Source organism: Belonocnema kinseyi, chromosome 9 (genome assembly GCF_010883055.1).
Source record: "Belonocnema kinseyi isolate 2016_QV_RU_SX_M_011 chromosome 9, B_treatae_v1, whole genome shotgun sequence".
NCBI lineage: Eukaryota > Metazoa > Arthropoda > Insecta > Hymenoptera > Cynipidae > Belonocnema > Belonocnema kinseyi.
The window spans coordinates 132,397,216-132,414,165 of record NC_046665.1 but is presented as its reverse complement, the minus strand read 5'-3'; the positions used below and the strand labels follow the sequence as shown (position 1 = coordinate 132,414,165).

At 22.8% G+C, this 16,950-nt stretch overlaps 1 protein-coding gene across 1 annotated transcript in view; it reads left to right on the top strand.

Annotated features, from left to right (window-relative positions):
- LOC117179425 (E3 ubiquitin-protein ligase UBR4) overlaps positions 1-7,751 on the top strand; it is a 94,626-nt gene extending 86,875 nt beyond the window's left edge. The window contains exon 17 of the mRNA XM_033371197.1: positions 7,369-7,751. Coding sequence (XP_033227088.1) covers positions 7,369-7,433 — 65 coding nt within the window. The 3' untranslated portion in view covers positions 7,434-7,751. The remainder of the gene's footprint in view (positions 1-7,368) is intronic.
- The last annotated feature ends 9,199 nt before the right edge of the window (positions 7,752-16,950 follow it).

The window sequence follows — 16,950 nt, the reverse complement described above, 5'->3', positions numbered from 1 at the left end:
CCAGTTATAAACCGTTGCTAAGGCAGGGGCAGATGTGCCATGAACTGAGTCCAATTTATTTTTTATCTCATATGGAGTTAAACCCTTTAAATGAAAATGTTTCATTACCGCTCTGCACTCGTTTTTTTCCATTTTTCTTAACGAACCATTTTTTTTTCAATTGGTTATAAAAACACGTAAACTCAGAAGATGTGGACTGTGACTGCACCACATATCCAGTCGGGAGTAGTGCTGACTGAAAACAGATGATTTGGAGCGATTCGCGCGCCATCTGTTGGTCATTCTAAGGACTTATTGAACTACCCTCGTAATTACATGACAATTGCAAGTTTTACCTAAAGAGAAAAAGAAAAACATTAAACTCTAAACAGTTATTGTCAAATAAAGACAGCCCGAAATATATTTTTTCAAAAGTTCATCTTAATCTCTTTTCCAAAATTAGTTATAATTAAAATTAACATATTTTCCAGAATTTAAAAAATAATTTTTAACAAGGTTCCTTCTTTAAACTTGAAATAACATATAATAATAATAAATAATAATAAATTTAATAATTAATAAAGAAACACACTGGGTTCATTAAAACGTATAATTTTTTTTATTGAAATATTTGAAAATCCGAAATGAATAAAAATATTATAATATAAAATATAAAAATTATAATATTTTCTTTGCGGATATTTAAAAATTACACAAATAATTATATGTATAATTTAATTTCGCATGAATAATAATTTGTTGTGATTAGTAGGGATGCATTGTGATTCACGTCTAAAAGCAGTGAATTTGACCATTTTCGCAAATTATTTGAAATTTAAAAGATTAAAAAAATTCTTAAGATTCTTTTAGATTCTCTTGAATTTTTCTAAATTTACTCAATTCTACTTCATTCAGTTGATTTATTTTTATTTTTGTCAGTTACAAATTTTCCAGTTTGAATTTTAATTTTTAAGTGTGCATTTTTCATTTAAAATATTTTAAAATGCATTTTTAAAGACTTAAAAAATAAAAATTTAGTAGCGTTTGGAATTCTCTTGAAAATTTTTTATTCGCTTGACTTCTACTAAATTAATTCAATTCAACTTGATAAAATGGATTTTCTTTGATTTTTCAAAAACAGTTTTATGTAACTGATCCTGAAGAATTTTAGCATCACCTAAAATTATTATCCATTTCATCATATTCTCTGGAATTCCCTTGAATATTTCGAGGCTTATTTCAAAGTTACTGAATTCAATGACGTTTTTTTCATATTTTGAAATTGTTTTCAATTCATTTGAACTTTTTAAAATTCACCCTGAATTTTTATAAATTTCAATGAAATTCTTCTCATATGCCTTAAATTCTTTCCAATTTCATGGAAATAAATGGAATTTTTTTATTTTATAAATAAAAAGGACGAATTCTCAGCAAAAAGAAAAATACATTGTCAGGGTGGTGACTTGACCGGGAAATCGGGAAATGGCCGGGAATTTTACAACATTTTTAGAATACAAATTTTGTCCAACTTTCATTTCAACCGTTTTTAAAATAATTTCCTAAATTGTGATTTTTATAAATTATTATATCATTTAGTTGAGAACGTTTAATTCGAAAATCTTTCACTTAAAAAATTTTCCATTTTAGATTTTTAATTTTTAAGCATATATTTTAATTTAAAGAATTTTAGAATGCAGTTTTAAAGTTTAAAAAAATTAGAAGTTTTGGAAATCTAAGATTTTTAAAAATCAAAAACAGGGTGGTCGCCGGACCGGGAAACCGGGAATTTTACGAATTTTCAGAAGAAAAATCTGCCCAAGTTCGATTTTAACAGTTTTTTAAATAATTAAAGTGCAGTTTTGAAGATTTAAACAATTAAAAATTAAAAGCATTCGAAGTTGAAATTTTTTGATAAAAATAGTTTTATTTTATCAGCTGTAAATATAAATAAATAAATAATTTTTAAAATGGATCTGTACTCTAAGTATAAAAATCTGAATGATAATTTATATGAGCAAACAATTCTAGACCCGTACAAAATTTGAGAATTTCCAGATTATAACTATTTCAATCCGAAAGTCTTGATAAGAATTGAAATTAATATATCATTTATTGCGATTATTTTATTTTTAAATAAAAATTTGCATGATTTATCAATAATATATTTTTAATTCAGAGTTTCAGGTCTTCCTTTATATTATGTTTTATATTAAATTTAATAAATAAATTTATTAATGTATTATTTCTATTAATTTTTTAGATATTAAAAAATGTACAGTGCGTTTCACTATTTTTAACTTAAAAATAAATCCATAATAATATAGTCATAATTAAAGGTTTTTATTCAATTTAAAAAGATTGTGAGTATAAATTATTTAATTTTTATCCCATTTAATTTGAAATTTCTCAATGTAGAAAAAGAATAAGTATTTAATATTTAGCAATATTTCACTGTTCATTTAAGACGAGTAAATTGAAACCAAATATTTAAAAGAAAACAATATGAAACTGAATTGTTTTACATGGAAAGCCTTGAATATTTAGATTTTCGAAGAACTTTTAAACTTTTAGCGTTAAAATTTTAATTGCTCTATTTAAAAAGTGTTTAATTTATTAGTAAAATTGTTCAATTTTGACGCATAAATAACAATTGAATACTTATTATTTTGAAGAAAAAATTTGAGTAATTAAAAGAGATATTTAGAAGTTTTGAATTACAAAATTAATTTAAAACTTGAAATTATTTCAAGTAAGTTAAACGCAGTGCTAACATTTTTTTCAGAATTTCTAAATATATTTTAAAATTAATCGAAATTTTCCTAAAATTTTTGAAAATCGTGCAAATTAAAAAAAAATCCTTAAAATCTTCCATAATTTTTCAAAGTGAAAAATCATTTTCAATTTTCCTAAGGATCTTAAACAATTTCTTTATTCTTTTGAGGCCTTTCACAATTCTTAAAAAATTTCTAAATTTTTTGTTCGAAATCTGCAAAAATCTGCAGTTTATTTTAAATTCGACTGTAAGTATTTGAAATTATTTGAAGTTCTAAATTTCATTCGAATCTTTTTAAAATTTCTAAATATCTCTTAATATTACTGTAATATTTTTACAAATAATAAATGTTCTACTGTTATTTATAAATTGAAATTAAACTTTTTCTTTAAATTTGCAGGATTATCTAAGTTATAGAAAAAATTCCATTCGTTTTGAAATATATTGAAAAGTTCCGAAAAAAAAATGCAAAAATTATTTTGAATTTGGAAAAATTGTAAACCACTTCTAGATTTCTTAAGATTTTGAAATACAATTTTAAAGCTTTTGAAGGATGCCTAGACTATTGAAAATAAAAATAATTTAACTTCTAATTTAAGAACTGTTAATTTAAATATATAATTTTGAATATTTTTAAGTTCATTGCTTGATTCTTTAATTAAGACTATTGAAAATGTTAACGTGGATTTATATTTTTGGAACTTAATCTGAATCTTTGAACTCTATAATTGATCAAAGTTCTAAATTTTGCAGTTAATTTGCATTTCATTTAACATTGTTTAATTGAAAAGTGTGAGTACCTTCCATTTGGTACGTGTACATTTTTGAGCATTTAAATCCACAATTTTTTAATTGAAAAACTTTTTAACATCAAATTTAAAAGTTTGAAATTCAAGTGTTCCACTTTGAATGCTTTAATTTGTTGTTTATTACTTTAGATGGAAAAATGTTTAGAATCCATTTTGATTTTTTAAATTTCATTGGCCGTGAAAAATGTTTGCGAACCGGGAAATGACTGGGAATTTTTTTGTTCGATTAAAACAGCCACCCTGATCTCAGTTTACTCTAATTAAATCCTCATTTATGATTGAATTTTCATTCCTTTTTATTATAAGAAAAAACTTTTGGAATTTTTTGCTCCGTGAGATTTTTTTCGCTGACTCAAGTTTTATAATCTAATTGATGCTATTTCAAGTATATTGAAACAATCATTTTCTCAATTTTTCAAAAAATGGATTTATCACGTTATATTCACTCACTCCTAATTTGTCCTGAATTGGAACAGGGAATTTTATAAAACAGTTATTAGGGAAATTTTGACTACTAAAAATTCAACTATTCCAGTAGAATATTTGATTATTCTGCTGAAAATCCATTTTTTGGTTAAGAATGAAATTTTTATATAAAAAAATGTAACTATCCTATTTTTGTGTGAAATTGTATCTTTTTTGGATGAAAATTCATTTATTTGGTTGGAAATTGTTTTTTTTTATTTATAAATTAAACTATTTGTTTGAAAATTCATGTACTTTATGAAAAATTCGCCTTCTCTTCTAGAAAATTAATCTTTATGGTTGAAAATTCACCTTTTTGGTATAAAATTCAACTATTCCAGTCGAAGATTCATCATTTCAGTTGTAAATTCAACAGTTTGGATGAAAATTAATTCCTTCCAATAAAAATTCAACAGTCTATTTTGTTTCAAAATGGATCTTTCCTAGTTCAAAACTCAACAATTTGGATGGAAATTTGTCTTTTTTAATTTAAAATTCAACTGTTTCGTTGAAAATCTACTTATATTTGTTTTTCGATTTTTTTGGTAGACATTTTTTTTTAAATTAATTTTCTTGTGACCTTACTTCGGTCTTAAGGTCCCGTTTTACCAAACAAAAAACTATTCTAGTTGCTTAAAAATACAATATAAGTTAATGCAATAATTAAAAACTAAATTATATTGAATAATCTACTAAAAACGTAAACAATTATTTTTTGTTTTCATCTGGCGTTAATTACGTCGTCAAAATTTTAGACAACATGTTAGCGTCTAAAATTAACTAAAATGAAAATAAATAAACTAAGTAAATAAAATAAAATTTTGACTCTACGAAATTAATGTCAGGTAATAACAAAAAATCATTTTTGATGTTTTGAGTAGGTAATTATAATTTAGCGTTTAATTATTTTAGAAACGAACACGTTGTATTTTAGACTAGAGACACTTTCCTTTTAAATGTCTGCATTGAAAGGAGAGCCGAAACGTCGAAAATATGAAGATTTTTTAAACAACTTTTGATATTCTGAAATGAGTTTAACGGTCGGTAAAAGAGGAGGAACAACTGGAATCTTGCTTTGAAAAATTGGTTTAGCTATTTCATATCAATTATTTAGTTCGAAATTTATCTTTTTTTTATATCAATTCAAATTTTTTGGACTTGAATTTAAAATTTTTTTTCAGTTGAAATGTTAACTGTTACATCTTTCATTCAAAATTTATATTATATGGCTGAAGATTCATCGATTTAGTTGAAAATTCACTTCTTAGATTGAAAATTCCTCTATTTTGTTAAAAATGCGTAATTTTAAATTGCAAAATTAACGTTTATATTAAAAATTCAATATTTTGATCAAAAATTCAACTGTTTAGTTGAAAATTAACATTTTTGTTGAAAATTCAAATATCCGGGGTAAAAATTCAACTGTTTTGTTGAAAATTAGCTTTTTGCTTGAAAATTAAACAATTTGTTTGATTTTTTTTTCTTTTTTGACTGAAAAATCTTTGTTTGAAAATCAACTATTTTGTTTAAAATTTGTCTTTTGAAGGAATTCAATTTTTTGAATTTAAAATCAAAATATTTTATTAGGTTGAAATGTTATCTATAACATTTTTCGATCAAAATTTATCTTTTATGGTTGAAGATAAATTATTTTGGTTGAAAATGCAACTATTTTGTTGAAAAATCGTATTTTTAGGTCGAAAAATCAACTATTGTTTTAAAAACTAACGTTTATGGTTGCAAAATATTATTTTTGGGTTTAAAATTCCATTATTTTGGTAGAAAATGTAACTGTATTGTTGAAAATTAGTTTTTGCCTTGAAAATTGAACAATTTGTTTCAAAAGTTTTTTTGTCTCTCTTGACTGAAAAATCTTTTTTGGTTAAAAAGTCAACTGTTTTTTTGTTGACAATTAGTCTTGTTTGTATGAATTCAAATGTTTTGGATTTAAATTAAAAATATTTTTCAGTTGAAATGAAAACTATTACATTTTTCGTTCAAAATTCATATTTTATGATTGAAGATTCATAAATTCAGTTGAAAATTCATTTATTTGGTTGAAAATGGAATTATTTTATTGAAAAATCGTCTTTGTAGGTTGAAAAATCAAATTATATTGTTCGAAAATTCAACTGTTTTGATGAAAATTAGTTTTTCCTTGAAAATTGAACAATTTGTTTGAAGAGTTTTTTTTTCTTTCTTGTCTGCAAAATCTTTTTCGTCTTAAGAATCAACTATTTTGTTGGAAATTTGTCTTTTTTGATTGAAATATGAACTATTACCTTTTTCGTTTAAAATTTATCTTTTATGGTTGAAGATTTATTATTTTATTTGTAAATTCATTTCTTTAGTTTAAAATTCGTCTATTTTGGTTGAAAATTCAACAATTTGTTTCAAATTTTTTTCTTCCTCTACTGAAAAATGTTATTGGTTGAAATATTAACCACATCACATTTTCGTTAGAAAAAGTATGTCTTTTTATTAGAAAATTCATCATTTTAGTTGAAAACTCAATTCTTAAGTTGAAAAACTTTTTTTTAAATGAAAATTAATCTTCTTGGCAGGAAATTCATCTTTTTGGTTGAAAATCGAACTATTTGATTAAAAATTAATATATTTTGTTGAAAATGCAGTAGTGGGTTTGGGAAATATTTGAAATTGGTATCATCAAAAATATTCTCTTTCAAAGTGTCTTGTTTTTTAACGACTTCAATTTCTGTTAATGATTCTTAGAAACTGAATCGGAACTTTATAAAAAACGATGGAAAAATTCAGTTAAAATTCTTGATTTTGGGTGTTTTTGGGAATTTTTTTTAATTAAGGTGGAATGGGGGATTAGGTAAAAAGGGAATTAAGAAAAATAAAATCAAATGAATAAACTATAATATTGTATATATTATTGTAATTGTATTCTTTTTTTCAGGACTGTCATCCCTGTTTTTTGTGTCAAAATAATAATTAAAATTATTCCTTAATTAATTTCAACTCTCAAATTGCATACATGGTAAAAATTACGGTAGAGTGCATCGTGGGTGTTTACCACCCCAGCGTATTTAATCATGTATTGTTTAACTCCTATCGAATATTTTGTCACAATAAAATTATCTGATATAGTTAAAGGTATCTTTTATAAGGTAGAGTTGATTTTATAGCCATTTATTTATTTTATGTATGGTTTACAAGAGTTTGAAAATTTGTTGGGGTATTAAATACCCACAATGAATTTTAAGGGTTAATGACGTTCATTTGTTTGACGTCTTTTTTTTTTTTTCCTAAAAAACTGTGAGTTCTCCCTGTGGATTATTCTTGAACTGGACTTAATATTGTAATTTTTTTTCACAGGTTTAATCGACGAAATAACTGATCCCTCGTCGTTTATAAGCGAAGTTCTGCAAGAGCTCGCTTAGAGTGATTGGAAACACGTTCCCTCCTGAAACGCTTTCTTACATCCCCGATTTTTCGAGTGCGAAAAGAAAAAACCCGAGTGCATATTTTTAGTTTTTTATGACACGAACGGAAGTGGCTTAGCGAAGCCCTTGATTATTGTGAAAATTGTCCAAATGTCGCCAGACTGGAATACATCATTGTGTATGTTGATACTAATGAATTTGTATGAGGATCGACTTTGAATGGCGTTCTTATTTATATATAAGCCTGTACGAATTATAAAGATAAAAATTGTGCTTTAGCGAAATTCGATATAATAAAATGTTTGCAGATGTTAAGTTTATCCTTCATAATTATTTAAAATATGTCAATCAAAGTGATTGATGCCTTGTAAGGTTTTTCAAAAGTCTCAATTTTTTTTCTTTTTGAGTTAAGGCTTAAAAATTGGAATGCTGTTCATATTCGAGGGAATTTTACTTTAAATTAGAATGCTTATAGTTTAACAAATTAAAAATTGAATACAAATTGTAATTTAAGTACAAATATATTAAATTAATAAAATATTAAATACAAAAAATTGAAAGAAAGGATACTTTAAACGGTATTTTGCCTTCTTTTTACGCTTTTCTTATTTCAAATTTCAATTTGAATTTGTAGAATTTAAGAGACGGGAGTTGGAATAATATTCGCTATTTTATTTTCAGACAAATTAATTTATATTTTTTTTTTCCTTTCTACATTTTAAACAATTAATTTATACATTTGTTTCGTTCATGATTTCTTCTAGTCTGATACGGAAATTTAAGTCTGTAACAGAAAAATTTGAAATATTAATTACCACATTTTGGTAAAAATAAAATTTTATATGAAGAAATTAATTTATTTAAATATAAACTTGATTTGGATGCAAATAAATGTTTAAAAAATCTTTTTAAAAAACACAATCTGATGTGGTAGAATATTAATCTTCTTGGTGAAAAATTAATCTTTTAGACTGAAAATTTATTTCTGTGCTTGAAAGCTTATCTATTTAGTTGAATATATTTTTTAAAATTATTTATTTGAAAACTCGTTTTTTTTTGTTTGTTAAAAATAAATTTTTTCACTTAAAATTTAACTATTCCATTTTTGCTTGAAACTTCTCTTTTAGTTGAAAATAAATGCATTTTTTTGAAAACTCGTGTTTTTTTTTTTTTGTTGAAAATTAAATTCTTTGAGTAGAAAATGCAAGATTTTTGTATACGTTTTTTTTTACTTGAAGTTTTATTTCATTGAAAAATAATTTCTTTGGTTAAATATGTAACTATTTTTTGATTTTTTTGTTGTTGAAAATTAACGATTTTAACTGAAAAACAAGTATTCCGTGTTTCAATGAAAATCCATGCTCTGATTAAAAAAAAAAATTTTGATTAAAAATTTATTTCTGCGCTGAAAGCTTAACTATTCAATTCAATATATTTCTTTTATTTATTTGAAAACTCGGTTTTTTTTGTTTTTTGAAAATTAAATTTTTTGGTAGAAAATGCAAATTTTCTGTAGAATTTTTAAAAATTGTTTTTATTGAAGATTTGTAATTTTTGTTTCAAAATTCATTTCTTTGTTTGAAAATGTAACTATTTAATTCAAAATTCGTCTTTTTTTTTTGATGAAAATACATTTCTTTACTTAAAACTTAACTATTGCATTTTTGCTGGCAACTTCCCTTTTATTTGAAAATATATTTATTTTGTTGAAAACTCGTTTAAAAAAAATTTTTTAAATTAAATTCTTTGAGTAGAAAATGCAAGTTTTGTGTATACGTTTTTTTTTACTTGAAGTTTTATAGTTTTATTTCGTTGAAAATGTAACTATTTTCTTAAATTTTTTGTTCATGGATTAAAATTTCAATTTTTTGGTAGAAAATTCTACTTTTTTGTATGAAATACAATTTTTGGCTAATAAATTCAAAAATTTTGTTTTATTTGAAAACTTATTTTTTTTTTTAATTAAAATTAAATTATTTTGGTAGAAAATTCAAATTTTTTGTAAAAATTAGAATAAATTATTTTTATTGAAGATTTATCATCTTTGTTCAAAATTCACTTCTTTAGTTGAAAGTAATTAATTAATTAATTCTTAATGAAAGTAAAGTTTTTCATTTAAAACTTAACTGTTCCATTTTTGCTGGAAACTTCTCTTTTAGTTGAAAATGAATTTATTTTATTGAAAACTCGTTTTTTTTTTTTTTTTTGAAAATTAAATTCTTTGGGTAGAAGATGCAAATTTCTTTTAACTTGAAGTTTTATCATTTTATTTCGTTGAAAATGTAACCATTTCTTTAGTTTCTTTTTTCATGGATTGAAATTTCAATTATGTGGTAGAAAATTCAACTTTTTTTGTAGAAAATAAATGTTTTTGCTTGCAAATTCAAAACTTTGGTTGCAAAGTCATCTTATGGTCAAACCTCTTTATTATTTGGTTAATAATTTTATTATTTCGTTGAAGAGTCGAATCTTTTTGATGAAAATTCTCCTTTTTCGCATAAAAGTTCAAAATTTTTTTCTCTATTGACAGAATAATCTCAAATTATTCTTTTTTTATAATTCGAATTGTTGGAAAATGCAACTTCTCGGTTGGAAATTCGTTTTTTCTTTGCTGAAAATAAATTTTTTTATCTGAAAATGTAACTTCCATTTTTGTCTACAAATTGATCTTTTTTAATTGAAAATCAATTAATTTTCTTGAAAATTTGTCTTTCATGAGTTGAAATTTCAATTATTTTTGTAGAAAATATAACTTTTTTGTTGCAAATTCATCTTCTGATGAAAAATTCTATTATTTAGTTAAAAAGTCATTCTTTTTGTTTAAAATTCGAGGCTTTGGCATAAAAAATCAAAATGTAGGATAATTTTTTTTCTTTATTTACAGACTAATTTTTCTTGGTTGAATAAACTATTTTTTTTTTGTTGAAAATTCGACTTTATGGTTTGAAAATTTGTTAAATAAAGTTTGTTAACTGAAAATGTAACTATTTCATTTTTGCTCGAAAATTGGTATTTTTAATTGCAAATTAATTTAGTCTTTTATGTGTTAAAAATTCAATTAATTTGGTAGAAAAATCAACTTTTTTGTAAAAGATACATTTCTTTGGCTTTAAAATTCAACAATTTCGTGTAAAGGCATACAAATTCAACATTTTGGGTTAATTTTCTTTTCTCTATTGATTGGAAAATAGTTCTTGATTCAATAAACTCTTTTGTTGATAATTCGACTTTTTGTTTTAAAAATGCATGACATTTTTTTGTAGAAAATGTAATTTTTGGGATGAAGATTGATTATTTTTATTGAAAATTCATTTCTTTGATGGAAAATGTAACTAGGTGAAAATTCGTTTTATAATTTGATTGAAAAAATTTTTAACTGAAAATGTAACTATTCCATGCTTGCTTGAAATTTATCTCTTTTAGTTGAAAATTATTAATTTTTTTTTTAAAAACCCGTTTTTTTTTGGTTGAAAATTCAATTCTCTCGGTAAAAAGTTCTACTTTCTTGTAGAAAATTTGAAATTTTGTTTGTTAAAGATTAATCATTTAAGTTGAATATTCATTTATTTCGTTGAAAATTGAACTATTTTGTTGAAAATTCGTTTTAGTTTTTGGTTCAAAATTAATTTTTTCAGCTGAAAATGTAGCTATTCTTTTTTTTCTTGAAAATATATCTTTTTTTTATTGAAAATTAATATATTTAGTTGAAAATTCATTTTTCATGGATTGAAAATTTCACTTTTTTGTAGAAATTGCATTTTGTTAGTTTAAAAATTCAACAATTTTGTTAGCTTTCCTTTTATTTTTCAGTCAGAAAATTAATCTGTTTTTGTGAGGATTCAACTGAAAGGTCGAAAATTCGTACTTTTTTAATTCAACTGTTTTTGATGCAAACTTAAAATATTTTTTAGTGGGAATTTTTCGTTTAAAATTGATCTTCTTGAGAAATTTGGAAAAATAGCATACATTTTTTTTATAATTCGTCTTTTTGGTAGAAAGGTAATCTTCCTGGGTTTGAATTTAACTATTTTATTGAAAATTCATTTTATTCGGTTAAAATAATTTTTTTAACTTAAATTTTATATTTTTTAGTTGAAACTTATTTTTATACCTTATATTTTATTTCGGATGTAAGCTCTTTCAATCCCCTTTATATTTCTTTGCGAGAAAATTTAACTATTTCGTTGAAATGCAAATTTTTAAAATAAATTTTTAAACTTATTTTTATTCAAGATTTATCATTTTTGTTCAAAATTAATTTCTTTGGTAGAAAATTCGTTTGTTTTTCTTCATGAAAATTAATTTTTTCACTTAAAACTTAACTATTCCATTTTTGTTTGAAACTTTACTTTTTATTGAGGACAAATTTATTTTGTTGAAAACTCGGTTTATTTTTGTTGAAAATTAAATTCTTTGAGCAGAAAATCCAAATTTTCTGTAAAAAATGGTTTTTTTTTTAACTCAAAGAGTTATATTTTCTTTCGTTTAAAATTCATTTCTTTCCTTGAAAACATAAATATTTTGTTGAAATTCGTTTTTCATGCGTTGAAACTTAAATGATTTTGGTATAAAAATCAACTTTTTTGTAGAAAATACATTTTTTTGGCTTGCAATTTAAAAAATTTTGTTGCAGTCATCTTATGGTTAAAATTCTTTTTATTATTTGTTTGATAATTTTATTATTTTGTTGAAAATTCATCTTTTTCGCATAAAAGTTCAAAAAATTTTATCCAAATTTTTTTCTTTATAGGCAGAATAATTTAAAAGTCTTATTTTTAGAAGTCGAATTTTTGGTTAAAAATGCACCTGTCATAGAAATTTAGTATTTTTTAACTAAAAATGCAACTTCTTCCTTGAAAATGTATTTATTTTATTGAAAATTCATTTTATTCGTTTAAAATAATTTCTTTAACTTAAAATTTATATTTTTCAGTTGAAACTTATTCTTATATTGCATTTTATTTCTTACGTAAGATCTTTCAATCCCTTTATATTTTATTGCTTTCAGTTTTCAGTTGATTCATTAAAAAAGAGATTTTAGAATTTGCTGTTTAAAAAAATAGATTTCAAGGTGATTTCTTTCTGAGTAATTTTGCTTTACTTGATAAGAAAAATTTTATAACGTTCAGCTGAGTAGTAAAAATTTCATAAATAAATTCACCCTCTGTGTGTTTTCTGAATTTTTTTGCAATTAAAATGAAAATTTTACGCGTAAATTACATAAAAATTTTTGATATAACATTCATTAATATTGAGATAAAAAAGTTTTGAGGAAAAAAAATTCTTTTGTGAATTAAAAAAATAAATCTTCAGTAAAAAAAATTAAAATCTTCATGCAAAAATATTAGTTTTTGATTATTAAGAAAATCAATTTTACACCAAAAAAGATGAATTTGTAACTAAATCTATGAATTAAAAAAGTTTAATTTTTTGAAGACAAGAAATGAATTTTAAATTAAAATAATGTATCTTCAGCCAAAAAAGTAAATTTTTAGTTAAATAGTTGTATTTTCAAGTAAGAAAATTAATTTTCTACTTAAAAAAAAAGAATTTTTAATAACATGTAAGAATTTTCAACTAAGAAAGATAAATTTACAACCAAAATTGCAGTATTTATATTATCAGTTTAAAAAATTAATTTTTAACACAAAAAATCGAATTTTCAATAAAGTAGTTACATCTTTAACCAAAGAAATTAAATTGAAGAAAATTATTTTTCTACCAATGAATATGATTTTGTAATAAAATAGATGAAATTTCAACCAAGTACTTACATTTTTAATAAAAATACTAAAATTTATCAAAAAATAGAAGTTACATTTTTAGTTAAATAATTAACTTTCAATAAAGAAATGAATTTTCAACAAAAAACAAAAATAGTTAAATTCTTAAGCAAAGAAACCAATTTTCTGGCAAAAAGATACATTTTTTGTATAAAAAATTATTTATATAAAAAATAGCTGAGGTTTCAATCAAAGAAATTAATTTTCAATCAAGAACATTGATTTTCTACTGAAAAAGACGAATTTTTGACGAAAAAACAGATAAATTTTCAACAAAAAATTAAATAGCTAAATATTCAGTTTAAAAAAATTATATTTTAATAAAAAGAACGATTTAAAAAAAGTTAAATCTTCAACTAAAAAAAAATTAATTTTCAACCAAAAAGATAAATGTTTGATCAAGAAAATTAATTTTATATAAAAAAAGATCAATTTTTAATAAAGTACATGAATGAAAAAAAAATAGTTTAATTTTAATTGAAAAAATTCCAAATATAAGTAATGAAAACAAATTTTTTTACCCAAATAGTTAAATTTTTGACGAAGAAAATTAATTATCTGCAACATAAGACAAATTTAAATAAATTGATATAATTTTCAGCTAAAAACTATCAATTTTCAACCAAAAATGAAATAGTTATATTTTCAATTAAATAATTATTTTTTTAATACTAAAAAAGTATTTTTCAACAGGACGAAAAATACATTCGACAGGACATCTGCAAGCAAATAAATTAATTTTGAAAAGATTATTTTTCTTAAAAAAGATACATTTTAATAAATAAAAAATGAATATTCAACAAGCAATAAAAAATTTAAATTTTCATATAAAAGGATATATTTTTACCGGAAAGATCAATTTTCAACCTAAAATGAAATATTTTTAGTTTAAAAATGTATTTTTTACACTAAAAACGAATTTTCAACAGAATAGATCAATCTTCAACCAAATCAATTAAGTTCAAGAAGATTATTTAAAACAAAGAAATTTTCAACAAAAGAGTTTAATCTTTAACCAAAGAAATTAATTTTTAACCAAAAAGATAAATTATTTACCAATAAAAGTAATTTGGAAGCAAAGAAATAAATTTTTAATGAAAATTTTGAATCTTCGACAAAAAAAATTCATTTTTTACCAGTGAACTGAATGTTCAATAAAAATAATGACTCTTCAACCAAATAATTGAATTTTAACCAAAAAGATCAATATTACACCAAGAAAATTATTTTTCTCCCCAAAAAGACAATTTTTAACAAAACACATGAATTTTCATTTAAAAAGGAAGACTTGATGATGAAAATTGTTTAAATTTTAAGTTCGATTTATATAATTGACCATTTTTAATAATATAACACATAATATCTAATAATAATAATTTTATAATTTCTTATTATTTATATTAATCGAAAATATAATCACCAAATATTTATTCATTTATTAAATTTTCGATTTCAAAAATTTTATAAACACTTAATATTAAAAAGAATTATTATGGAATTTTAAATTATTTATTTTTTAAAATTTTAATAAATAAAAATTCGCGTACATTTACTGACTAGTTGAAAGAATAATAGTGATCACAGATATTGAATGTTAAAAAATGGGGAATGACTGAACAGGCAGGATGGATGAACTCTAAAGAAAATCAATTCATACCATCAATTACGAGTGATAACAAAAAATTGCAAAAATGTAAGAAAACACCTTAGCAGTCAAAATTTTGGGTGCAGTTGTACTTATTTTTTACTATTGTAGTATATATGCTCAGCAAGTGCATGGGTACAAGATTTGTCCAGACCCAAATAGAAGCTATCACCGGTGCTGGTAAGTATCCGATTTTATTATCAATTTTTAAAATTAATCATCGAAAATATTATTCGAAAATTTTTTTTTAGAAGATTAATTAACCCATTATTTAATCCAAATTTTATATATTGAAAATTAATGAACGTTTAATGATTTCGAAAAATTTTCTGTGATTGTATTATTTTGATTATTTATTATACCGAAACGGTATGAATTGTCAGGGCCGCCTAAACCGTTTCCAATTGGAATGCATAATATTGCGCAATATACTTGACTGAGTACTCGCGCGCGCCGGCCCTTCCGAGGCGAGAGTAGCAACCGTCTCTCGCCCTGAACACTGGGAAACTGCGTGGCCCAGCAGTTCTAGGAATTGCAAAACCGGACCGGATTCTATGGTACCTGAAGTGTACTATAAATATTACTAATAATCATAATGTGCAATAAATATTAAACTAGCTACATCAGTTTTCATACAATTTCAATTTGATTTTAATTTTAACTGGCCTTCAATAATCTGTAACTTTCATTTAAATATGAGATTTTATCACGGAGGAATTTAGAAGTAAAGGAATTTTGAGGATGTTTACAATTTTAAATTAGAATTTTGGATTATTTTGGAAATTAAAAGTCAAGTTTTCAATTCTAAATCTTTTTATTTAAAGCAATTCCAAATGCAAATCATCAAAACTACTGAATTTCTAAAGGTAAAACTCAAAATTTGAATAATTTTTAATTGTAAATTTTCGAAATTAAAAGTTATTAAACTTAAATGATTTACAATTTGACGTTGTACTATTCTGAAGCTTCAAAATGGACAATTTTTCAATTTTAACGTTTTTCAATCTGAATTTCTTTAATTTTGAAGATTCACAATAATTATTGGGAACTTTTTGGATTGATTTTGTAAATCAAAAGTCAGGGTTTCAATTCAAAATCTATCAAATTGAAGTAACTTTGAATGTAAACCATACAAATTACAAAGAATTTAATTATAGAACTCAATAATTCCAAAAAATTTTATTGTAAATTCTAAGAATTAAAAAATTTTCAAGATTTAAAATTCATAGTTCTACAATTTTGAAGATTTACAATTGAAATTCTTAAATTCTAATGATTTGCAGTTAAGATTCTTTAGCTTTGAAGATTTATAAATAAAAATTCTTAGAAATTCGACTTTTATGATTTCAAAGCATGAAAATTACGGAAAATTTAATTATAAAACTCAACAATTTCCAATTTTTTAATTATAATTTTTCAAAAATGTAACTGTTAAAAACTTTTCGTTGAAAAAAATGGTTTGAAAAATCAAATGTTTTGTTGAAAATTCGTCTTCTTTATGAACTCACCTCTTTATTCATTCAAATTAAAATCTTTTTGGTTGAAATATCAACTATTACATATTTCGCTGCGAATCATTAAAAAAATGCAAATTCAACTACGTTAATGTTTAAAAATTCGTCTTTATAAGTTTAAAATTCAATTATTTTGCTAAAAAATTGAACTATTTAGTTGAAAATTAACGCTTGTGTTGAGAAATCCTTTTTTTCGGTTGAAAATAAAACTATCTGGTTAAAAATTGAAGCTTTCTTTTAAAATTAGTTTTTGACTTCAAATTAAACAATTTGCTTGGCATGTTTTCCCTTTACTTACTGAAAAAGCGTTTTTGGTTTAATTCAACTGTTTTTTATATTCAATTAAAAATTGTTGTGATTCAAATATTAACGATTACATTTTTCGTTAAAAATTAACCTTTTTTGGTTGAAGACTCATCATTTCAGTTTAAAAGTCACTTCTTTGTTTGAAAATTCGTTTATTTTTTGTAGATAATTAATCTTCTTGGGTAGCAGTTTATCTTTTTGGTCAAAAATTCATCTATTTTGTTGAAAATGCATTATTTTTACTTTAACTTTTAGGATCTTAAAAC